General features: G+C 41.8%; 1 protein-coding gene across 1 annotated transcript in view; it reads left to right on the top strand.

Moving 5' to 3' along the window:
* Window positions 1–26,837, top strand: part of OGFOD3 (2-oxoglutarate and iron dependent oxygenase domain containing 3) — a 127,455-nt gene that overhangs the window by 62,621 nt on the left and 37,997 nt on the right. The window contains exon 8 of the mRNA XM_073311041.1: window positions 1,001–1,124. Within this exon, the coding sequence (XP_073167142.1) occupies window positions 1,001–1,124 (124 nt within the window). The remainder of the gene's footprint in view (window positions 1–1,000; window positions 1,125–26,837) is intronic.

The following is a 26,837-nucleotide window of genomic DNA, read 5'->3' as shown; positions in this document are numbered from 1 at the left end:
CAAGGTGTCTGTTGATCTGAATAGTTCTGTTCTGTGACAGACATCGTGTCAAAGGAAACAAATGAACAATTTATAATTAATGTACCTTAAATCAGGCAATTACCTTGATCACTTCTCTGCTGGACCTTTGTAATGCAGAACATGATTAAATTGTGCCACTTTGTAAAGAAATCAGCAAATAATATCCCTGCTGATTTAAATATTTTATTTTAATTATAGATGACTTGTTCTGCTCAGATAAATTCAGTATTCAGTATTTTCACAGCATCTTATGATTTCCATAAAGTGAATTTTGTCTCTCTTGAACCCAGGTATCAAGCAAAATTAGTAATGTAAAAAAAAGAAATTAAGAAAAAAGACAGTCTGAAGGGCATTATGACATTTAAAAGGCACAGCATGTGAAGAACTTAAAGCATGTGGTCCTCAGTGCTTTGTAGAAAAACCATTTTATTTCCAAAGCCATCTGTGAACTTTAACAAAACAAAGAAAAAAGAAGGATCTGTTCCTCTAACAGATGTAAGTCTACTTGGAAGATCTGAATCATCAGCACATCTGAGTCCTTGCATGCTAGCAGATGAAAGGGAGGAAAGGTGAGGGAGTGAAAGGTGAGGTGCCCAGATAAGAGGGGAAACTATAATCAGTCAGAGATTGCGCAAATCCTTTTTATCCCCAGCCGTGCAGCATTTTTACCTTGATACAATATCTATCCCTGTGTTCCTATACTTTTTTAACATCAGGCCAAAATATCAGTTTGGGATCTGGTATCCTTTTTGCTAGGATTAAAAATACCTAGAGGAGTTAGGCTGACGTAGATCGATAGACTTTCTAAAGCTACTAGGAAATGAACAGTTCATTCCCAGCTTTAGAGAACTTTTTTAGTGAATGTCTAAAATAAGATGTGAAAAACTGGAAAAGTCCCTCAGACCTATTGGATCTGGAGCTTGCGTTCTGGAGAGGCCAGACTGGAGTCAGGTAATTTAATGCTCTCTTTTGTTCCTAGGTAACCTATGGCTCCTTTGATTATACATCGCTGCTTTATCTGTCTGACTACACTGAAGATTTTGGTGGTGGACGATTTGTGTTCATGGATGTAGGTGCTAACAAGACTGTAGAACCCCGAGCAGGTAGGATTCTCAGTTTACCTTCACTACATAACTCTCCGTGGACCAATTCCTGATCTCAGTTAAACCTGTGCTACCCCAGATGGGATTCAACAGTATGACTGAGGATAGAATTTAGCCTAATGTGTTTCAAGTGGGTGTCAGTAACATGTGACCTGGGACAGTGGATAGACCACAATAATGATTGATGGAATGATGCCAGGAAAATTTATCCTGTTTGTAGCTACATTTTAATTACATAGGAAGAAATGATGAAATAGACTAACAATGGCCAAGGTTTGAGTTAATCTGAGACTGGCTAGGCACATGGAATAACTGCCTGAAAAGTCACAGCCTTCCGTAAATAGCATTCACAAGATCCGGGGTGTCCAACCTGAGCCTGCGAAGGAACCAGAATTTACCAATGTACATTGCTAAAGAGCTACAGTAATATGTCAGCAGCCCCCCGTTAGCTCCACCCCACCCTGCTGCCAGCACCTCCTGCGCACTGGCAGCCCTGCCAATCAGCGTCTCCCCATCCCTCTCCGTACCTCCCGATCAGCTGTTTGGTGGGGGTGGGAGCGAGGGCATGGCAGGCTCGGGGGGGGGGGGTGGAAAGGGGTGGAGTGGGGGCAGGGCCTGTGGCAGAGCCAGGGGTTGAGCAGTGAGTACCCCCCGGCACCTTGGAACGTTGGCGCCTGTAGCTCCGGCCCTGGAGTCGGTGCCTAGACAAGGAGCCGCGTGTTAACTTCTGAAGAGCCGCATGTGGCTCCGGAGAAACAGGTTGGCCACCCCTGCACAAGAGTGTCTTTCTAAAGCCTTCTCCTTTATGGCTAAGAAGTACTTTTCCCTAAGGTTGATTTCTAGTCTTCCGCTCCCTGAGCCATCTGGGGCTGTTCCTGTGGAGGCAGCTGTTCCTGGGAAGAGGGTGCTGTGTGAATGCTCAACCATTGCTGATCTCTGTCCAGTTAAGTAGGGGCAGCCTGGGCTCTGAGGGTATCTGTATCCTGCCTTTGGCCACAAAGATGAGAAGAGTTGCCATGTTGTGTCTTGAGGGTGGAGTGAAGATAGGCTAAACTTGGAAACGTCAGCCGGTGCAAAATGCTGCTACTCGTATTTTGAGAAGTATTTGCTCCAGGGACCCTGTTACACCAGAGCTGGCTGTCAGTTCATTTCTGGGTGTAATTCAAAAGTGTCAGTTTTAACATAGGTTTCAGAGTAACAGCTGTGTTAGTCTGTATTCGGAAAAAGAAAAGGAGTACTTGTGGCACCTTAGAGACTAACCAATTTATTTGAGCATAAGCTTTCGTGAGCTACAGCTCACTTCATCGGATGCATACTGTGGAAAGTGTAGAAGATCTTTTTATATACACACAAAGTATGAAAAAATACCTCCTCCCACCCCACTCTCCTGCTGGTGATAGCTTATCTAAAGTGATCACTCGCCTTACAATGTGTATGATAATCAAGGTGGGCCATTTCCAGCACAAATCCAGGGTTTAACAAGAACGTCTGAGGGTGGGGGGGAGTTAGGAAAAAACAAGGGGAAATAGGTTACCTTGCATAATGACTTAGCCACTCCCAGTCTCTATTCAAGCCTAAGTTAATTGTATCCAATTTGCAAATGAATTCCAATTCAACAGTTTCTCACTGGAGTCTGGATTTGAAGGTTTTTTTGTTGTAATATAGCAACTTTCATGTCTGTAATCGCGTGACCCGAGAGATTGAAGTGTTCTCCGACTGGTTTATGAATGTTATAATTCTTGACATCTGATTTGTGTCCATTTATTCTTTTACGTAGAGACTGTCCAGTTTGCCCAATGTACATGGCAGAGGGGCATTGCTGGCACATGATGGCATATATCACATTGGTGGATGTGCAGGTGAACGAGCCTCTGATAGTGTGGCTGATGTTATTAGGCCCTGTGATTGTGTCCCCTGAATAGATATGTGGGCACAGTTGGCAACGGGCTTTGTTGCAAGGATAAGTTCCTGGGTTAGTGGTTCTGTTGTGTGGTATGTGGTTGCTGGTGAGTATTTGCTTCAGGTTGGGGGGCTGTCTGTAGGCAAGGACTGGCCTGTCTCCCAAGATCTGTGAGAGTGTTGGGTCATCCTTTAGGATAGGATCCTTAGTAATGCGTTGGAGGGGTTTTAGTTGGGGGCTGAAGGTGACGGCTAGTGGCGTTCTGTTATTTTCTTTGTTAGGCCTGTCCTGTAGTAGGTGACTTCTGGGAACTCTTCTGGCTCTATCAATCTGTTTCTTCACTTCCGCAGGTGGGTATTGTAGTTGTAAGAATGCTTGATAGAGATCTTGTAGGTGTTTGTCTCTGTCTGAGGGGTTGGAGCAAATGCGGTTGTATCACAGAGCTTGGCTGTAGACAATGGATCGTGTGGTGTGGTCAGGGTGAAAGCTGGAGGCATGTAGGTAGGAATACCTACATATCTATTCAGGGGACACCATCACAGGGCCTAATAACATCAGCCACACTATCAGAGGCTCGTTCACCTGCACATCCACCAACGTGATCTGTGCCATCATGTGCCGCAATGCCCCTCTGCCATGTACATTGGGCAAACTGGACAGTCTCTACGTAAAAGAATAAATGGACACAAATCAGATGTCAAGAATTATAACATTCATAAACCAGTCGGAGAACACTTCAATCTCTCGGGTCACGCGATTACAGACATGAAAGTTGCTATATTACAACAAAAAAACCTTCAAATCCAGACTCCAGCGAGAAACTGTTGAATTGGAATTCATTTGCAAATTGGATACAATTAACTTAGGTTACCTTGCATAATGACTTAGAATCATAGAATATCAGGGTTGGAAGGGACCCCAGAAGGTCATCTAGTCCAACCCCCTGCTCGAAGCAGGACCAATTCCCAGTTAAATCATCCCAGCCAGGGCTTTGTCAAGCCTGACCTTAAAAACCTCTAAGGAAGGAGATTCTACCACCTCCCTAGGTAACGCATTCCAGTGTTTCACCACCCTCTTAGTGAAAAAGTTTTTCCTAATATCCAATCTAAACCTCCCCCACTGCAACTTGAGACCATTACTCCTCGTTCTGTCATCTGCTACCATTGAGAACAGTTTAGAGCCATCCTCTTTGGAACCCCCTTTCAGGTAGTTGAAAGCAGCTATCAAATCCCCCCTCATTCTTCTCTTCTGCAGGCTAAACAATCCCAGCTCCCTCAGCCTCTCCTCATAACTCATGTGTTCCAGACCCCTAATCATTTTTGTTGCCCTTCGCTGGACTCTCTCCAATTTATCCACATCCTTCTTGTAGTGTGGGGCCCAAAACTGGACACAGTACTCCAGATGAGGCCTCACCAATGTCGAATAGAGGGGAACTATCACGTCCCTCAATCTGCTCGCTATGCCCCTACTTATACATCCCAAAATGCCATTGGCCTTCTTGGCAACAAGGGCACACTGCTGACTCATATCCAGCTTCTTGTCCACTGTCACCCCTAGGTCCTTTTCCGCAGAACTGCTGCCTAGCCATTTGATCCCTAGTCTGTAGCTGTGCATTGGGTTCTTCCGTCCTAAGTGCAGGACCCTGCACTTATCCTTATTGAACCTCATCAGATTCCTTTTGGCCCAATCCTCCAATTTGTCTAGGTCCTTCTGTATCCTATCCCTCCCCTCCAGCGTATCTACCACTCCTCCCAGTTTAGTATCATCCGCAAATTTGCTGAGAGTGCAATCCACACCATCCTCCAGATCATTTATGAAGATATTGAATAAAAACGGCCCCAGGACCGACCCTTGGGGCACTCCACTTGATACCGGCTGCCAACTAGACATGGAGCCATTGATCACTACCCGTTGAGCCCGACAATCTAGCCAGCTTTCTACCCACCTTATAGTGCATTCATCCAGCCCATACTTCCTTAACTTGCTGACAAGAATACTGTGGGAGACCGTGTCAAAAGCTTTGCTAAAGTCAAGAAACAATACATCCACTGCTTTCCCTTCATCCACAGAACCAGTAATCTCATCATAAAAGGCGATTAGATTAGTCAGGCATGACCTTCCCTTGGTGAATCCATGCTGGCTGTTCCTGATCACTTTCCTCTCATGCAAGTGCTTCAGGATTGATTCTTTGAGGACCTGCTCCATGATTTTTCCAGGGACTGAGGTGAGGCTGACTGGCCTGTAGTTCCCAGGATCCTCCCTTCTTCCCTGGGATTTAGCCACTCCCAGCCTCTATTCAAGCCTATTTCCCCTTGTTTTCTCCTAACTCTCCCCCCCCCCCCCCCGACGTTCTTGTTAAACCCTGGATTTGTGCTGGAAATGGCCCACCTTGATTATCATACACATTGTAAGGAGAGTGGTCACTTTAGATAAGCTATTACCAGCAGGAGAGTGGGGTGGGAGGAGGTATTTTTTCATGCTTTGTGTGTATATAAAAAGATCTTCTACACTTTCCACAGTATGCATCCGATGAAGTGAGCTGATGCTCACGAAAGCTTATGCTCAAATCAATTGGTTAGTCTCTAAGGTGCCACAAGTACTCCTTTTCTTTTTAGTTTTAACATATAAAGCTTTAAATGTGTTGGATTCTGATTAGTGTGGAGAGCAGCTCTCTCCTTACCAAATACTAGAGGTGTTGAGATCAGTTGAGGTGCGCTAGTTAACATTCCCTTGATTTAATTGCAAGAGGTCCTCAACTTGGAAGCCACTTCTCTTCACCCCAAGTCTTTTAACTTCCAGGTCATGCTCTAAGACCCATTTGTTCTCCCAGGCTTTTACTGGAGAGATCAGAGGAGCAGAAGGATGTGGGGGTAGGGAAGGAGTCTTTTTTATTAGGAGGACCAGTTTTTTGCACATTTCTCATAATGGTTTTTATATTAAGTGTATGTGGCCGAGGCACTGAATGAACACATTAGTACAAACTGAATAAAGCAGGGCAAAAATAGTCTGTGAGCTATATAAAGAATATGTAGGTCTCTTATAGGAGTGGAGGAGTTATTTTCCCTGTAATCTAATGTTGTTCTATTCAGATTTGCAACAACTCGAAGGATTTCTTTGACACCTGGAAAGTGTTCTTCAAATGTTTTTAAAACTGGCACTTAAAAGAAATAAATATATCACATAAACTGTAAGTTCTTTGAGGCGAGGACTGTCTTTGTGATGGATTCATACAGAGCCTATCACAGCGGGGCCCTGGTACATGCATGGGGCTTCTAGGTGATAACAGCAATTAGGTCATTACGGTGACTTGAGTTCCACTTAATTTTGTTTTGTGGGGAGATATGGGCCTCTTTGGTGTCACTCCAATGAACTCCCAATCGTTGGCAAATTAAGCATTTTGGCAAATGAATAATTTTCAAAAGTAACTGGTGATTGTGGACACTTGAGTTGTAGGGTGCCCAACTTGAGGCACTTTAAAGGAGCTTGATGTTCAGAAAGTGCTGAGCGCCCACCATCTGAAAATCAGGTCCTTCGAAGTACCTCAGTTGGGGCATCTGAAAGTAGAGGCACCCAAAATCATCACTAACTACTTGAGAATTTAGGGCATGATGCCTAATTTGTAGATAAGTGGGCATTCAGTGGGGTGACTTCAGACGTCTGGTTAGTGGGTACAGAAAAGAAAAGCTCTGAGGCTGCATGCTATGAGCTCAGAATATTCTTAAGTGCATGGCCTTTTTGGATTCAGGTGAGTCTGATGTTTACTTTGCTTCTCTCCTGAGAAAGAAATCCAGGAGAAAGGCAGTGAAACTGAAAGAGGGACTGTTGAAAATAATAATGTAATTTCCAGAGACATCCCAAAGAGTAGTCAGCACTATCACTACAGCCAGTTGTCATTGGAAGTTGGTGGTTGGGCATTAGGTAGGTTAGCTAGATTGTGTTGGATTGTAAAGTCGTTTGTCATAGGGTCTGTTTTTTCTGTGTTAAGTACAGCAGTATTAACATTTATGGTGCTACATAAATTATCATTACCAATAAGTGATTTGGAGAATCCTGAGTGAAAAGGAGAAGGGGTTGGGAAATTTGAGGTGAAGCCCCATGTAAAAGGCAAAAAGAACAGGAGTACTTGTGGCACCTTAGAGACTAACAAATTTATTTGAGCATAAGCTTTCGTGGGCTATAGCCCACTTCATCGGATGCATAGAATGGAACATATAGTAAGAAGATACATACGTACGTATATACATACATACATACAGAGAACGTGAAAATAGTTTTTTTCTCCCACTGATAATAGCTCATCTTAATCAATTAGCCTCTTACTCCACCTTTTCATGTTCTGTGTATGTTTGTATGTATCTTCTTACTATATGTTCCATTCTATGCTTCCGATGAAGTGAGCTGTAGCCCACAAAAACTTATGCTCAAATAAATTTGTTAGTTTCTAAAGTGCCACAAGTACTCCTGTTCTTTTTGCGGATACAGACTAACATGGCTGCTACTCTGAAACCTGTAATAGTGTAAAAGGCAAGTTGTACCAAGACACTGGCTTGCTGTGGAGGGTTAAGATTCCTCAAAGGACCCAGAGCTGTTTAGGGAAGACCTCCCTCCCAAACTCTGGCAGCTCTAGGACCCAGGTAGTGCCTTCTCTCTCTCTTCTCCCACCCCTCCCCACTCTGTGGCCTTAGGTAAATCTTCAGAGAGGAGTCATCCAGAGACTCCAGACTGTAGGATCAGAAGCAGCCAAAGCAGAGACCTTTGGTCCTCTGAACATTCAGAGAACTTTCTACCATTTTGACTAGACTTTCTCTGCCCTTTGTTGATTGGCTGTTTGCTTCAACCCTCCCCTTCCCATAGAAGTCTTTTCACTTCAGCTTCACTCACACCACATCTGTCCTTATCCGCTTGTCTCTGCCCTGTCCCCCTCACCCCTTTCTTCTTTCATTGTCCCCACTCCCTTCCCCTTTCTTTCCATGTAGCTTATCCCCTTCTAACTACCTCCCCCCAAATTGTGCAAGTAACATGTTTGCTGCCACTTCACATTGTTCACCCCGTATACCGTCCCCCCCCGTCCCGTGTCTGTCTTGTATATTTAGATTGTAAACTCTTAGAGAAAGGGACCCCAGCTATTATCGGTGTTTGTACAGTGCCTAGCACAATGGAGTTGGCTCGCAAGCACTACTGTAGTTAATAATGCTGGTAAAATGTAATTTGCATGAGAGGGTCCTTTTGATTAACCAAGAAGAAATAACTCTAGAGGACTTTTCTATCACAGAAGGAAGCTGTGTTCTAATTTTCACTTTCAGAATGCGTCTCTGCTCTTCTCACGTGTTCTCTGACCCTGCTGTTTTTTCTCCCTAAACAACTGTTATATGAAATTTCTGTCAATAAGTTTTGCTAAATTCTCATTTTTCTTAGAAACTCTTTTCCAATGGTCCCTGACTCCTTGCCAGCTAATTTAGCTGTGTCATAGCTTGAATATCATTCTGAGTGTAGAAAACATTTATCTTTCTTATTGTTGCAGTTTTAGTATGCAGTGCAGGAAAACAGACACCATGTGCTGAAATAAGTGCTTAAGTTTCTTCTCAGACAATAATTTGTCTGAGTGTCAAAGATTACAGTATAAAATTGATGAAATAGAACAAAAAGCTATTCATTTGAAGGGAGATAATAAATTAACAATAAACCATTGAAGGATTTCTGTTGGGCAGAAATGCTGGAAGGGCACACTTCACTATTGCCTCTTAAATGTTTTTCCTAGGACTGAAAGTGTAATATAATTCCTGGGTAGTGAATGCACTAGTGACAAGGCAAACTACAGTTGGAGACTAATTTTTAAACCACTTTCTATCATCTCCCAAAATGTCACTTGTATATAAGTATACGCAAATATATAAAAGTTTCCTTTTCTCATAGATTAAATTGGATGGATGGGAGAGAGAGTGCAATGTGGACCATCTTAAAGATATTAGCATCACTACAATGAGGACTAGTTTAACTCTTAATGAACATTTCTCGTGTTATTAAATATTACCGTTATGCCCCACACTCATATTTTATACAGTTGATCACCTAATTAAAGGAGTTAAAATCCCTTCTTAATGTAGAGGCCCCTGAGCTGACTGTATTATAGATGCAGAACAAATCATTATATTGTTTCACCAATTCACATGGTACAGACTTTTGGCAAATTGCCAGCACACTCTGCTGTATGGAAGGAACCCATTTTTCCTAGCTAGCTTGGATGCAATCACAATAATGTGTGCATGCACTCACATCTAGTTTGAGACCCTGCTGTAAGTACCTTACCAGTGAGAGAACTCCCAGATAGAATGGCATTGCATTTGGGGCTGAAATGAAGAGCATTAGAACAGTTGAAAGGTAATGTCTGTTGCTCCCAAATTATCTGCTTTTCATCCTTCTCATCTCTAAAATCAACACCTTGGAGTTTTTCTCAAATATTCTGTCTCTTTGCTCCATCTTCTCCCCCTCCAACACCAGCCCAGTCAACTTTAGTCTGTCTGAATGCAGTTCCCATTTCACAGCAGTTCAGCCGGTTCTGCTTTCATTAAAGAGTTTTTGTTACATAGGACCAGTCCGCTCCAGGCAGCAGTGTGCACTACATGGATGTGAATTCTAAAGCACCCCCACTTGTTGGGCACTGGCTGACCTATGTGGATTCAGTGTGTCTGGCTTCCTTTCCTACTCTTGCTGGAAGCTGCCAGCTTTTGCTGTCTGGGATTTGTTTATAAGTCAAAATTCTCATCAGAGGCTAGTTACATTGAAAAGAGGATACTGACTAGCACCAACAGGGTTGACTGCAGTTGTGACTGGAAACTAAGGGTTCTGTCTGGATTATATTGTTCATAATGTGCTTTAAAAAGAAATGTTTTTCACCAAATTTGAATAAAATCAGTTCCAATACATCTTTGCGTTTCTCAGTAGATTACTCTTTCATGGGAAAGAAAAACCGGAACCCCTCTCAAGCAGAAATGATCAGAACACTATAGATTCATAGATATTTAGGTCAGAAGGGACCATTATGATCATCTAGTCTGACCTCCTGCACAATGCAGGCCACAGAATTTCACCCACCACTCCTAAAAAAGACCTCACACCTATATCTGTGCTATTGAAGTCCTCAAATTGTAGTTTGAAGACCTCAAGGAGCAGAGAGTCCTCCAGCAAGTGACCCGTGCCCCATGCTACAGAGGAAGGCGAAAAACCTCCAGGGCCTTCCAATCTGCCCTGGAGGAAAATTCCTTCCCGACCCCAAATATGGCGATCAGCTAAACCCTGAGCATATGGGCAAGATTCATCAGCCAGATACTACAGAAAATTCTTTCCCGGGTAACTTGGATCTTACCCCATCTAAAAACCCATCACAGGCCATTGGGCCTATTTACCATGAATATTTAATTACCAAAACCATGTTATCCCATCATACCATCTCCTCCATAAACTTATCGAGTTTAATCTTAAAGCAAGATAGATCTTTTGCCCCCACTACTTCCCTCGGAAGGTTATTCCAAAACTTCACTCCTCTGATGGTTAGAAACCTTCGTCTAATTTCTAATCTAAATTTCCTAGTGGCCAGTTTATATCCATTTGTTCTTGTGTCCACATTGGTACTGAGTTTAAATAATTCCTCTCCCTCTCCAGTATTTATCCCTCTGATATATTTATAGAGAGCAATCATATCTCCCCTCAACCTTCTTTTAGTTAGGCTAAACAAGCCAAGCTCCCTGAGTCTCCTTTCATAAGACAAGTTTTCCATTCCTCGGATCATCCTAGTAGCCCTTCTCTGTACCTGTTCCAGTTTGAATTCATCCTTCTTAAACATGGGAGACCAGAACTGCACACAGTATTCCAGGTGAGGTCTCACCAGTGCCTTATATAACGGTACTAAAACCTCCTTATCCCTACTGGAAATACCTCTCCTGATGCATCCCAAGACGACATTAGCTTTTTTCACAGCCATATCACATTGGCAGCTCATAGTCATCCTATGATCAACCAATACTCCAAGGTCCTTTTCCTCCTCCGTTACTTCTAGTTGATGCGTCCCTAGCTTATAACTAAAATTCTTGTTATTAATCAGCATATCCAAGATGCATTCTTTTTTGCCTGTTAGTACCAATTACAGCTACAGTTATTAAATACTTCAGTTATTTTGGATGCCAGCAAAAGTTAGTGGGGTTTGTATTTAATCTTTTTCTTAAAATAAGGTTGGAGCGAGATGCAGAATTCCAACAAGAATATCATCAGTAGAAGCTGCATAGTTCTTGAAAGAAATTCCTATGTTGAAAGCTATGAAACAAGAAGACTTTGATCATCCTTTTCCCAATGTTAAAACTGTACCTCTGTTATCTAAACTATCATAGACTGGGACGAGGATAGTTTTACTCAAGAGGAGGACATAAATGTGGCAGCAATTAAAATCTGATTCTCCGAAGCGGTATTCCTCTGTAGTTGAGGCTCCATGAACACTGTGACAAGCCCACCTGGCTTCTGTGGCTCTCTGTTGGAGGAGACTGGAAATGCCAGAGTAGATTTAGAGAAATTAAAAAATGAATAATTAAGACAATATAGAATTCCTCATGGTGGTGGGGTTGATATTAAATTCAGTGTATTTTACACTGCCACTAAGTTTTCAGTGTGCTGACAGCACACAACTGCAGTGTATACGTGTCAAAGGAGAAGCTATAGATTTCTTGTGGAGGCTTGAACTCCTGCTCTGCTATATCCTGCCATCCTACCTGCCCCTGTGGATAATTACATTAGCTGGATGTATTTACTAAAATGCTCATCAGTGAAATAGTTAAGTGTTGGCATTGGAAGTGTCATTAGTTTTCAGAGTCAACTGCCCACTAAAAAAGTTTGGGACAATTTGCACTTGCTTTGATTTATTCTCAATTCACATTTGGAATTTATATTATGCTGCACAGTTCTCTTTAAGATTTGCTTCTCCGTCAAATGCTCTGGTCATAGAATGGTGGAAGATAGCAGGGCCCCTATATTAGTCTGGGATACTTCCGGGAGATCACCAAACTTTGATTAATATAAAAGTAACTGGAATAGATGTGGTGAATTCAAGTTCCTTCTTCCTAATCAGTATATTTCATACTTTACAACTTTAAAATGACAGGTTTCAGAGTAGCAGCCATGTTAGTCTGTATCCGCAAAAAGAAAAGGAGTACTTGTGGCACCTTAGAGACTAACAAATGTATTTGAGCACAAGCTTTCGTGAGCTACAGCTCACTTCATCGGATGCATCCAATTTGAAGTGAGCTGTAGCTCACAAAAGCTTATGCTCAGATACATTTGTTAGTCTCTAAGGTGCCACAAGTACTCCTTAACTTTAAAATAAAAGCTTTATGTTCTTCAAACATTAAGGGGAAAAAATCAGTGTATCAGAGGCAGGAACCTTGAAGATCCAGAACGAAATGAAAACAAATAGCACAGACAGGCAGTGCTAATTATTGGCAAAAAGATGTCCTTGTTATTTCTTGGAGTAGCCAGAACTCTCGCCCCTCTCCCTCCTCATGACTTTGCTTCTGTTAATTCAAGGGGTCTGGGTATTAAAACCAAGAGAACTTTAAAGTATGAAAACTAATTAACCAAGGGCAATAGCAAGAGCAACTAAGATTCGGTCCAAGAACATTGCCCAAATCTAAAAAGCCTGCAATGATTTTCGTTTGTGTGTTTTAAAAATGATAAATTGCAAAGACTGAAGGGATAGAAGGCTAAATCCCAGTTAACTAGCAATGAGAGAGAAATAATTTTAAAAAATCAGATGCATTCCATACTTCTAAACAGGGTTCTTTTACTAAGCCCTTACTGCATTTCCTGAATGTCTTTTCTCCACAATAGCCTGATCCAAACTTCTTCCTCCTTATAACTTATTTATTTTGTATTCTGCAGAGGATTCTCAGCATGCCCTGCTCTTAAAGGGATAGCATCCTGTCACAGATTGAATTAATGGCTCTGGCATTTTCTATACATATAATACTATACGCCCCCTCAAAAAAAACAATCAGCAAGACTTCAGTTCTCTCTTTATGTTGCCACTGAGTAGTCAAGGCAAAGGAAAAACCTGTAACTCTTTTGATGAATAGGTTTGGGGTGGGAGAGATCTTCTTTATCATGACAAAGTTGGAATGATTTCCATTCCATGGTTCTGTGCAGGGAAATAAGGGAAATGCAGAAATAACTTCAGTGGAGGCTGGTATGGTGATTAAACAGACAATTCAGGAAGGCAACAATGTGCCTGTTGAACACTGGGACAGACAGTGATTCTGATTTCTTGCAACATTTGATGTTTTTTCTTGAATTCACAGCTCCTAGAGTCATGTGATGACATGAGTGTATCAGAGTTTAACTTTTATTTTTTAAAGTAAGCATCTAGCTTTCATGGCTATGAAGAAAAGCTTGAAAACATGAACCCTAAATGCTCAAAAGCCAGAAGGCAAATTAAAAAGATCCCCAAATGAATATTTTTGAAAAATCTCATGATTTTTGAATCTTGGTGTTGGCAGTAGTGCATACGGGACAAGGACTGACATTTTGAGACATGATTGCTATTAAAGTCCTGTGATCATGTCATGCTATAGTGACGACTGAAATAGACACTCCATTCTAAACTTCTGTTTTTATCTGCATAGAAACAACATTTCCTTTAACTTGAAACGTGCTGCTGTGCTTGTTCTCAACTCACAGTTGATTTTGTTTTTTTCAAATGGGTGGGGGGAATGTGAGGAAGAAAACTTTTGAGTTTAGATTGTAGAACAAATATTTCATGCTTTAAAAATGTGTTCAGATGCATTTTTTGTGATTGGATAACTCAGAAACCAGCTTTATTTTGGACTGTCAAATTTTACCTGTGCAATATGGAGCCCACTTTGGAAAAAGTAGGGTTTTATAAGTCTGAGAATGTTTGCGTTATTTAGAAATCTTGTATTGCTTAAGGGCACAACATTCATTATTCATATTGAAGTAACTGTGCATCAAGACCCTGATTCGTCAGTCTTTTCCTGTTCAGGAAAGCACTTAAGCACGTACATCAGTTTAGGCAAGTGCTGAAGTGCTTTTCTGAATTGGGGCCCTGGATCTCTCTGTGATTTTGAATATGTAAGTACACATCTTGAAATAAACACAGCTGTCTTTATTGCAGTGGTTAGACATCATTTGACTGACCAGTGACACATTCACAGGAGTGTATTATAGTTTTTCAAAGTGATATCTTAACTGTGCATTATTGGGTGTATTTTTTGTTAACTTATTAAAAAAACAAATCAGGGAAATTCACTACTAAAGACTACAGGAATGGAACACAACGATGGAGAATTTAAACACACACAAGTCAAGAATTTTCAGATTTAAAGTTCCCACAGCAACATTAAGGCAGCTATGATAAAGATACTTACACCGGATTTCTAAATTTATCCTTTATTATATTACATACACACAGCATGGTGAAGTTAATGATGCTGTAGGAACCCATTTTTTAATTTGACATTTAACCTCAAATTTGCAGTTGTTTTGATGTTTCTTTACATTGTACATACGAAGTTGGAAGATGCCTTGTAGTTTGGAATGCTAGGGGATTAATTTTAGCCAGTTTCTTGCAGTAGGCCTAGGTCATCTCAATCTGGTGGTAGATCACCAACAGTGAAAGCTAAGAATCATGAGATACCTGGCAGCTGTCAAAGTCCAGTATCATAGTAAGTGCATGGGGACATTAGCTGCTACAGTAATTCCCTACTGACCACCACTGCAATGCATAGACCTGGATGGTTATAGCTGAGGTGGCACTGCTCACAAAACAGTAAGTCACTACAAAGATGACTGGTGAGATGATTGCATAAAAATTGTAGAAAAAAGGTATGAAGAAGTAACAGGTAGCATCATGAAAGAAATACACTGAAGTAAATTGGTACAGCAGCTGGGTTTTTTTCCATTGTAGAGCTCTGAGGATTTTCTTTTTCCTTTCTCTTTTTTGTGTGTTTTCTTAAGAAGGAGAACGTTCTTCCAGACTTTAGTTTCTTACTCTAATGATCCTTAATACTGGGTTTGTGTTGTCATTAAATGAGTTAGTATTTTAATTAGACCCATATTGTGATTGATACCTGGAAGCTCCAGCTGAGAACTGCAAACTGGTATGCTGCTTCTTTGAACCATGGTCTTGGTGCAAAGTCATTACTTAGGCCATTAACAATGATCCTACCAGTGGACCTGCTGAAGGGAGAGTGGAAGAATAAACATGTCTCTTAGAGATTAAATGGTTAATATTTTTACAATCAGGCATATAAATTAGTGTCTTAGAGATACACATATTAATTAATGGAGGTACAGTTGTGTCTGCTGATGATGGATGTCAGGTTAAACTTCCATGATGACTTCTATGGTGACTGCCTGGAGACTAGCATTTCGTCATTGTCTGAAGAAGAAAATATAACAGAAATGAGGAAAGCAGCTGGGGGTAATTAAGGTATCACAGATTCCCTTAAATAAAACCAGCTGGACTGGAGGGATGAGACCTAGATGAAATTCTGTCCTGAGGAGGAGGAAGGATGTCATCATATACACGTACATCCCTAGTTTTAGTAAAGTAACAGAGCAGATTCTTTCAGGTATTTAAAGTGTTTTCTGACCTTCAACACGCTTGTACTCTTCCTGACATCACCTCTGCTGTCAGTAATTAAGGTTGAATCATGAACTTCTTTCTTTTTAATCAGGTTCTTGTTTCAGAGCATTATTCTCAGTAATCACTTATTTCTTTTCAGCATCAGGAGAGTTTACACTGCTGTGATCAGGTGTAGAATGCGAGCTGATGTTTCATTAAAATAAGAGCTCCCACTGAAGACCTTCAATGTTAGTCATTTCATCTGTTTATTCACATAAAAGACTTAGGGTTGTCTACACAGGGATTCTGAACTGGTTCAGGCTGAGTTAATCTGCATCATGTGTATGCTACCATTTGAGAAGCAAGGCATCATAATGCATTAACTCAGCTCTTATTGCAAACGCTCGTGTCCTCTTGCAAAGTGGACTAAGTTTGCCGAGAATAGAATTAGTTTGTTCTGTTGTTCATGTGCATGCAACAGTTGCATATCACTTTTTGCATGCCTCCAATGGCACGTCCAATTCAGTAAAACTTTATTTTTGATATATTACTGTTTGTTGTCCAATAATAAAAAGAGTTTGAAATTCATCCATTTGAACTCAACACTGCATTGAAGCCAGAAGTCTCTTCCATAAAGATGAAATAATTAATGGAGTTTAAAAAAATTTCATAGGCAAGTCACACTTCCAACACCTATTGACTGTACCACACAGCTCACCATGATCCCAAACACCCCTTTCTTTAAAAATTCTGCATCCTGGTTTGGGGCACAAATGCTAGACACATGAAAGATTGCTGCAGGAGCCAGCTATAAGTGCATCTTTCCACAGAAACTCAGGGCACCCCCCTAAGGCATCTCCAAAAAGAGGGAGAGAGGAAGTGGCCAGCATAAGGGGTTGGCGATACACGGCAGCAGGGGTATGGTAAGAAGTATGGCAAGGAGGTAGATTGGGAGAGAGACAGCAGGGAGAGACAGCCCTGGGCTGCCAGGATGCGGATGAAAAGAAGGGATCAGAGGAGAGGTAGTAGAGTGAAGAGGTCTTGATGAGATGCAGAGAGGGCAGTTTTCACTTCTAGGTGACCCATTAGACTGTCAGCCTTCCTTTTGGGGATTAATATGTGAAGTACGAACTGCTGATATTTTGAGCAGCCAACTGCGGTGGTGGAAAAAGACAGGCAGGGAGGGAGTCTGTTGAATCTAAGCCTACACATGCTTTTTTAGTGTTAAATGTACAGCTTAATTACTTCCGTACTTAAAAACTATAATTTAAAAAAGTTTTAAATTCAGGTGCTTGTGCATTTAAAGTAAAAACATATGCATGAAAGTAAGAATAATAATTTAGAGAATTACAGGCCAGGTGTGAAAGAGTTCCGCAGGTTAATCACCAATTTTACTAATAAAGATCTAGTAATTTCTGGGTCTAGAAAATGAATTCAGAACAATAATTTTAACTAATAATTATTCAGTATCTATGGTAATTTTAGTCTTCTCTGGGCATTAATTTCTCCAGCATGTGACAGATTTTTCCAGCTATCTCTGAGGGGAAAAGAGCAAGAGCTGTCCCTGGCACAATTGCTCTTATGATGAGGCATTAACATTGGGCATCTGGTCAGGAGGAATTGCCTGCTTCTCTGTGTTCTGTTTTTTCAGTTACTAAGCTGTAGTCAGTCCCTCTAGTATGTGCAAATCTGAAGTTCACAAGACCAAGATTAGGCAACATTTTCCAAAACACCTCAAACTCAAAGTGACTGTGATGAATTCAGATCCTATGCTTGCATTAGTTTTTCTGTGAGAAATCAGACTTGCATAGGTGAGCATAGCATTTCCTTACACTGGTGAAGCAACTTGTTGCTTTGTTGTATTATGTCAGGCTAATCAGGGTTTAGTGTACCATGAGAGTTAACCTAGCGATGCCAGATGTTTATTGGTTTGTGTCCTATTTCTTTTTTATGTTTGCCATTATATCATGCTCCAAAAGGCAGAGCCTTATGATTCTGCAAAAGGAATTCATGTTTCCTATTTCTATAATGTGGCGAGTGTGTGTTTTAATTGTGTGGCTTTCATATTAATAAAAATGAAGAGTCAGTGGCTCGGGATATTGCTAGATGCAAAGTGCTGCCCAAGTTTCCCTTCCATGCAAACTTAACCAATGAACCTTAGTTTTGCCCTGTAGCATGCCTGTTAGTCTGAGCCTTTCTTAGGCACGCTGCCAATGGTACCAAATTATCACAAAAGCCACCGCATAATTTGACCCACAGACAAATATTCACTGTGCACCATCAAACGCCTTTTCATTCGTTGTATAAACTAGCATTTGACCCTAGGGACCAAATTGTGCTTTGGCCTGATCACTGTGTAACTCCACTGACTTCACTAAGTTTTTGCTGTAAGTAAGGATAGAGGTTACCCACAGCTCTCTGCTAGTGCCCTTGCTCCCTCTCCTCCTGCACCTTAGCCTGCAAATTAGCAGAACACCTACAAGTCTGTTCTAGCATCCAGAGACAGTTGTTAAACTTGGCCCATGCCTGAGATGAATTCAGATTAGCAGTATAAAATAAGAAATGAGAGCTGGGAAGTCCACAGGGAGTACACACCACCGACTCTGCACCTGGTTGTAGAATGCTACATTGCTATGAGAAGACACCTCTGGAGCTCTTGCTTTCAAGTCAAAGTGTCAAAGGAATTCCAGAAAAGCAGTTGCAAGGAATCTGATTAGCACACCTATAGGGCCCAGTACTGCATCTACAGAGCTTGGGCTCTGTGCCACATTGCCCATACATAGAACCACACATGTTCTATGATTCTGCAGCCCTGGAATTCATCCATTGCCAGAGAATCTCAGCAGTCATTTAAAAAAAATAACAGGTTTCAGAGTAGCAGCCGTGTTAGCCTGTATTCGCAAAAAGAAAAGGAGTACTTGTGGCACCTTAGAGACTAACACATTTATTTGAGCATAAGCTTTTGTGAGCTACAGCTCACTTCATTGGAGTTCTTATGGCTGCGAAAGCAAGCTTGAAAAAATAAAGAGAGCATAGTCCGGTACAGCAATAGAACCTGCCTGAGTTTGCAGACAGCCTGAAAGTATGGACCTGAGAAGTATGGCTTCCACCATTCATTGCAGTCAAGGCCCTTGTGGATACTGCAGTTCCATGGTACTGTCCTAAAACAATCTCGATTTCATGTTATATTTACTTATTTAATAAAAGTCTCCTTGTGTTACAGCAAATATTTTGATCCAATTGTTTCCCTCGGGATACAATGTTTCTTGACATTTTATATTAGAATGAATTTTCAATTAATCTTAAACAGATGACAAGGATAATAACCAAATAATTTTGTTCCATTTCTCAGGCTTCTCTCTTAGTATTACTCAGCAGCTGAGACACAATATGTCTTCCTTTCCTAAGTAACAGTTTTAGGCTGGTAAATATGAGACTGTCAAACCTGTCAGTGCACAGGGGGAAAATGCCTGATTTGGTCTGGAACCCTTAAGAAACAGTTCCTGCTTCACCTTGCTTTGGAAGAGAAGTAAGTTACTTCATCCTCCTGTGGAGCAGCTGAGTCTCCCCTATGTGCCCACTCAGTTACTCTAGCCAGTGAGTAGAGGGGACAGAACAGAGCTCCTACCACTTCCCTGTCCCTCTCTACCCCATTTCCCACCCATGTCCTTGCAGGGTGGAGTATTGAGTGAGTAGCCCCTGTTATTCCCCACAGCTAGTCACAATCTGAACAGAGCCAAGTAGGGTAGCATGGGGGTGGGGGGGGGATTTATTCTCTTTACTTTCCTGTGTGGTTCAGAAAAGGCTGTGATGGCTTAACCCATAGTCTGCAGTCCATCCTGGTGTTATCACTGCCCACAGGAGCTAACAGTTAAAATGGAGAGTCTTTACAAAATGCAGTGGGAGACCCAGAGGACAATGCTAGCTCAGATAGATTTTTACAGGCAAACTATAGACGCTTGTGATTGCCTGCAGTATGGGGTGTAATGACCTTTAGCTACTGAGTTAAAGGACTCATGCTGCCCTTATGCATGCTAATATTAGAGACGTTACCCAGTCCATGTAGTTAAGTTTCATGATGGAGCATTCTGTTGTTTCAATAATATTTTTTATGCTCCCTTGTTTTTGTATTTTCTACTATTTATATTATAACTTTGTTGCTTTATTTATTTTTCCAGTCCCAATAAGAGGAAGAGAAGGATGTTCTAATACTAAACATGTATATTGCTGATTTAAATCTTCAAAGTACTATACCAATATTTATGAATTAATCCTCTCAGATGCCCTGGTAGGAAGCGTCAATAAGTATTATCCTCATTTTACAGATGGGGAATCTCAACAAACAGAGATTAAGTGCTTTGTTCAAGGTTACACAGCAGATCAGTGGCATAGCTGGGACTAGCATTCAAATGTTCTCCTTTCTCGGTCCACTAGACTACACTGCCTCTCAAAATTGAGGTCAAGGTAGTAATGTTAATACTGAAAATGGTTCATCTTCTGAGGATGAACCAGATAGGAATGAAGATGATTCTAACATGATTTGTATATGCAGATGTGATACTTACCTATTTGTTGGCTTCTTCTACCGGTGGTTACCTCCTCTGAATATGGCTAAAGAGATTAAAACTAATTCTCTTTCAGTTTCTTCTCCAGCAAAGGACAACTGTTGCCAGCCCAGTAAAAACTGGGAAAACAAATGTGGTGTTTTGCAAAAGCTTGCAGTGTGTACCAGTATTTGTCTATTGTTTTCACTCACAATGCAGTTTGAGTGATTGTACTAACATAGCAGCTGCTATTGTACATACTGGAGTCTTGTTCACTTTGGTAGTCTATTCAGTGTCACTGACTGGAATTCCAGTGGTTTCTTGGTCAGAATTAAGGTCAAATGGAATTCACAGCACTGAATCTTGTGTCTAATGCTCAGGCTCATAAACAAGAGATTCCTGTGAGTCAGAGCAAGAATCGGCTCCCTAGGAACAGGAAAGAAAGTGGGGGAGGGAAAGTTTTATAAATGATAAAGATCTTATCTCTCCCTCTCCCCCCACCAAATTATTTTTCTGTTTTTCTTAACAACACAAGGTTCCCTCAGCCTGATAGCATTCAATGAGTTTTGTGCCTGTCAGGCACTAATGACAAAGCACAGCTTTGATAGATATTTGGGATTGATCTCGTTGGCAGTTTCTCACCATAGACAAGTGGCTTATGTGGAGATGATGGGTTTTTATTGTGACAGTTTTCCCTGCACACAGTTTCTGTTTTCTGTTTACAGCAGTTTTGTAACAGCAGAGCAGGTGTCACTGGGGTACACAGTGACAGAAATAGAGAGAAGCAGCCACAAGGCTCCTCCATACTGTCAAGGAGATTGAGGTGTTGACACTGTCCGCCCCCCACCCCCTGGAGCAGAGATTATGGTTTATTTTCTGAACCTCAAGAGGCAGTTTTAGCCTTATTTTAAATACATTTTTTGGAAGGAAAAAAATATGCTGCTTAGCTGAGGTCTTGTCATGCCAAGTTCCAGACCTCTGCATGTTTCTGTGGTTCTGAGAAGCCCATGGAAAGACTGATTATTGCTAATGCCATCACAGTCATTGTAGGTCTCTCAGGCAGGACCACAGATGAGGCTTGTTCCCAGGACCCATGTTCCTTTAGAACCACGATTCTCAACCTGTGGGCTGGATGGTCATTCAGAAGGCTCTTTTTGGGTCACAAGACTACACCCCACACACCCTCCTAATCAGTGCTTTATATGCTCCATGGGGAGGAAAGGAGAGAACAAGGGGAGAGGGATCTTTTCATCCCCTCAGAGTATCCGGAGGGGATGGTTAAGTTCTCCCTGTGTATGTATACTGACTGGTAGTTGGGGAAGTGGGTGGGGTGCCATGCCTTCCAGGAAACATTGGAGCTCAGTGGGAACTTGTGCAAAGGATTTTGAAGTGGGAGTTATGGGTGAAAAACAGGCAGAATTTGGGATGATGGGAGGGAAGGTTTAGGGCCCTGGAGTCCCTATGAGGAAATTGTTGTTTTAAGTGCATGTAAAATGTGAAAGTGCCTTTTGCTGGTAGCAGGGAGCCCTGCCTGTCCAAGTACTAGGAGTGCCATGCTGCCACACTGATCTCTGCAATTTGTGCACTACAGGGAGGAGCAGAGCTATGCGAAGGAGGTGAGAAGTAGAAGATGGAGAGAGTGGCCCATGGTTTTCTATTATACTTTGAGTCTAGAAATTCTCTTGCAGGGTTGGGCCACTGGGCATGAATTGTATATTAAAGACTCCTGAAACTAAGCAAGTACTGAGTTGTCCAGGTGTTGCAGTGACAGGGAAAATGCTAATGACTGAATTGTGAATGTTCTGGATGAAATTTATTTTTCAGATAGCAGGTTAGCTCTTCTGATAAGAAAAAGGATGATTCATGCTACCTTTGTATTTTTGCTGCTGACCTGGTGCGGGAAACAATCTCCACAGGAAAACAGTCTCCTTTTTGCAAAAAGAAAAGGAGTACTTGTGGCACCTTAGAGACTAACCAATTTATTTGAGCATAAGCTTTCGTGAGCTAAGGTGCCACAAGTACTCCTTTTCTTTTTGCGAATACAGACTAACACGGCTGTTACTCTGAAACCAGTCTCCTTTTTGCAGATGCAAAACCTCAGCTGGCCATTTATTTGGGGCCTCGCTCTTTAAGGCTCACTGGGATAACATAATTTTCCTTCTTTATTTTAAGATAATACATCTTATATTATTTTTAAACCTCCTGGTCATGGATTATATTAAGGACCCTGTGATGCCATTTTAACAGGAAGTGCTCATAAATCAAATTGACATTTATGTGCTGAAAAATAACAATCAAGTCTTCTTTAATGAAGCAGAAAAGTGTGCTTGAAAAGAAATCTGTTAAGATGGAGGGAGGGGAAACGTCCATCAAAGACAGTTTACAACTCAGAGAATGAAAGAAAAGTACAAAGGAAACAATAACAGAAACTCAGAAGGACAGTGTAAAGTTGTAAGACAAAAGTCACGCTTGGCAGGGAAATGCAAGGATCTATAATATGCAAGTTTCATATGGAATGAATGGCTATTTTTAGCTCACCTATTCTTTTCCATGTGTAACACATCACTAGTTTGTTTCTGCGTGGAAGCTCAAAATATAGTCTAGCCGCCCCAGGGGTTTTCACAGTCTGCATGATTTCTAAATAGAGAAGTTATATTGTGAACATATCCCTTCCCAATCACAGCATCCATGTGGCAACTACAGCAGTTGGCTATGTGAGAAAGTAATGTTAACAAAGTATATATGTATTTTTAACTGCCTTTAACACAATCTAGCATCCGGAAACAGAGCCAAGAACATGGGACCAGCCAGCTCTCTGTGGATTGTGGTTCACAGCTTGTGAATTGCTGGTCTAACATCTTGGACCAAAAGTTGATTCGTATCAAGGACAACGACAAACCAGGAAGAGCCTAAGTCTGACCTCACTCCCTTTTTTTGGAAGCTGTTTTCTAAGTCATGTTTTGTTTTCTTGTAATAATGAAACTTGCAACAGCTCCTGAATATTGTGGATTAAAGCTAGAGTATATCTCAGAGAAGGTTCTTGTTTCAGTAACGAAATCTAAAGCCTGTACTGCATGTGCACGCAGAGAAGTAAATTGCAGTTCTACCTGAAAATCCCTCTGGTTAGGCAACTTCTGCAGCAGTTCTGGGTGAGCTCTCATACTGCAAGCACATGGTGCTGCAAAGAAAATTCAGACTCTGGGTGGGTCTTCCAGCTGTTCCCAAAGAAGCAGGATGTTATCACACGATACATCATTTTTGCCTTTGGTCACTGTTCTAAGCAGGACCCATAAGTGCTTTGCCTTCATGCACGTGTCTCATTGTGCCCTTGTTCCGTCTAATAGTTGAAATAACTATGAACTGTTTGACTTGTCAAAGTCTCTATTACTGTGGCACTTCGTTTTCATTGATGTCTTTTCCCAGGGTTCTCTGGATAATGAAAATACAGTCGCTTCCTCAAATGGTTCATCTGCTAAGTGTGGACTTAAGCATTCTCTGGAAACTGCTCTCCCTTTGTGCATTTTTAGCCTGTTAAGAATAAAGAACTACTGCATTATGGTGGGGGTACAGACCACCGGGCACTACTTCCAAATTCTCTGACTTTGGACGCATGGTGTGCATGCATAACCCTCAGTGGAATCCAGTAGGGACCATCACTCGAAGTAGAGTCTCTAAGGTGCCACTAGTACTCCTTTTCTTTTTGAAGTACTAGAAAACCGTTCGTAGTTTTAAAGTGAACTTTTTTCTTAATGACAGGTTTCAGAGTAACAGCCATGTTAGTCTGTATTCGCAAAAAGAAAAGGAGGACTTGTGGCACCTTAGAGACTAACCAATTTATTTGAGCATAAGCTTTCGTGAGCTACAGCTCACTTCAACGGATGCATACTGTGGTATTTTCCACTGAATGCATCTGATGAAGTGAGCTGTAGCTCACGAAAGCTTATGCTCAAATAAATTGGTTAGTCTCTAAGGTGCCACAAGTCCTCCTGTTCTTTTTTCTTAATAAACCTCTATTGCTAGTGAGAGCTGGATGCATAAATTCCCCTGCATCAAGTTGAAAATATACCCATTAATAGTATAATTCCTGTCCTGACATTCATCATACAACTTTTAGGGAGGTTGCAAATTGTCTTATGAACTCCTGGAATGGTACGGATTAGAGTCTGTTATGTGCTTTGCTGCAGCGTAGTATTAGCTAGAAAGTTTCCAGGTACATTTCTCACTTTAGGTTTAATTCTGTGAGCCACAGAAGAATCCTTTAAATGGCAGATAAGGCTATATTCAGTATCAAACTTTACAGTGTCTGTGATTCAAGTATCAAGATGTGATATTTATAACTGATAAACACCTGTGATTTGTTTTTCCCTGCAAAATTCTGCATAAGAAACTTCACCACAGTCTGGCTGGGTATGTTTTTGAAAAGGACAGTTGCAGCTTATTGTCACTAAGTTGCCTCAATACTAGTGATGTCTTATAGTTTGCTTATTGTATTTTGAATACTGCCTTATTGCATAATGAAAGGATTGCAGCCAGGTACATTGATGTGATAAACAATGGATTGGCTGGATGAAGATCAAATTAATTCAAATAGAGACCATTGACAGGGATTTTTAAACAAAAGCACTTAATTTGCCTCAGTTTTGTTTGTATTTGGTTAACATCTCATGTCACGTACCTGACCACAGCTTGTTCGCTTGGATCAGGGGTGGCCAACCTGTGGCTCTGGAGCCATATGCAGCTCTTCAGAAGTTAATATGCGGTTCCTTGTATAGGCACCGCCGACTCCGGGGCTGGAGCTACAGGCGCCAACTTTCCAGTCTGCCAGGGGGTGCTCACTGCTCAATCCCTGGCTCTGCCACAGGCCCTGCCCACTCTCCACCCCTTCCCGTCCCCTCCCCTGAGCCTGCCGTGCCCTCACTCCTCCCCTTCAGAGCCTCCTGCATGTCACGAAATAGCTGATTGGGAGGTGCGGGGAAGGAGGGGAGTACCCTGATCAGTGGGGGTGCGAGTGGGTGGGAGGCGCTGGGAGCGGGGCAGGGGAACTGATGGGGGGCTGCTGACATATTACTGTGGCTCTTTGGCAACGTATATTGATAAATTCTGGCTCCTTCTCAGGCTCAGGTTGGCCATTTCTGGCTTGGATAATCTCTGTGGCTTGTGCTATTGCTTAAGGTAGATGAAGAATATAGCCCTGATCCTCTTATCCAGATGAGCTGGGCCTCCGCTAACTCAGGTGCAGGAGGTGTCAAAGATCAATTTACATTACTGTGAGTTACACCTGGCAAGGGACATAAAAGGCAATAAGAAGAGGTTCTTTACATACATTAGAAGAGGAGAAAGATGAAGGGAAGTATAAGTCCTTTACTTAGCAGGGAAAAAGAACTAATAACTGATGACCTCACGACAGCTGAGGTGCTTAATGCCTGTTTTGCTTCAGTCTTCACTAAAAAGGTTAATGATGACCAGATATTCAACACAGTTAATATTGACAACCGGGGAAGGAATACAAGCCAAAATAGGGAAAGAACAGGTTAAAGAATAGTAATGGGCCTAATCTGCAGCCAGGGAGATTTAGGTTAGATATTTAAAAAAACTTTCTAACTCTAAGGCTCTGGAACAGGCTTCCAAGGGAGGCTGTGGAATCTCGATCATCAGAGGTGTTTGAGAACAGGTTGGACAAAAACCTGTCAGGGCTGGTCTACTTGGCCCTGCAACAGCACTGCAGACTGTACTTGATGACTTCTCATGGTCCCTTCCAGCCCTACGTTTCTATGATTACTTTTGTGTTTCACCAGGCCTGGGGCCAGCTTAGCTGTTGGCAAAATTTAGAGCAGCTTCCTGGGCCCTCTAAGAAGAATTAAGGCAACTGGGGATGGATGGAGCATAGATGTCCCAGCTGTGCCCCCTACTGCCAAGAGCAGAAGGAGGGAGGCTATGCCAGCTGTCCATCACCCAAGGATTCTCAGCTGGCTGAGAACTAACCTTATGGCTCTTTTGTTGCCAGAACAGCACAAAGAGCCAGTTCCCTTGCTTGCACCTTCCGCTACTCTGCTTCTTGGGGATTCCACACGCGCCCTGCAGCTTCCATCCCTGCCCTTCAGCTGCTTCCACTCTACACTTTCTACAACCTGCTCTTCCTTCACACCCTTACTCTCTGCTGTCCTTCCCAACTCTTTGCTGCCTTCCCCCTTGTCATAAATATAAAGGGAAGGGTAAACCCCTTTGAAATCCCTCCTGACCAGGGGAAAGCTCCTCTCACCTGTAAAGGGTTAAGAAGCTAAAGGTAACCTCACTGGCACCTGACCAAAATGACCAATGAGGAGACAAGATACTTTCAAAAGCTGGGAGGAGGGAGAGAAACAAAGGGTCTGTGTGTCTGTATATAGTCTGTCTTTGTCGGGGATAGACCAGGAATGGAGTCTTAGAACTTTTAGTAAGTAATCTAGCTAGGTACGTGTTAGATTATGATTTCTTTAAATGGCTGAGAAAAGAACTGTGCTGAATAGAATAACTATTTCTGTCTGTGTATCTTCTTTGTAACTTAAGGTTTTGCCTTGAGGGGTTCTCTATGTTTTTGAATCTAATTACTCTGCAAGATATCTACCATCCTGATTTTACAGGGGGGATTTCTTTATTTCTGTTTACTT

Source organism: Lepidochelys kempii, chromosome 14, assembly GCF_965140265.1.
Source record: "Lepidochelys kempii isolate rLepKem1 chromosome 14, rLepKem1.hap2, whole genome shotgun sequence".
NCBI lineage: Eukaryota > Metazoa > Chordata > Testudines > Cheloniidae > Lepidochelys > Lepidochelys kempii.
This window is presented reverse-complemented; position numbering and strand designations above follow the sequence as displayed.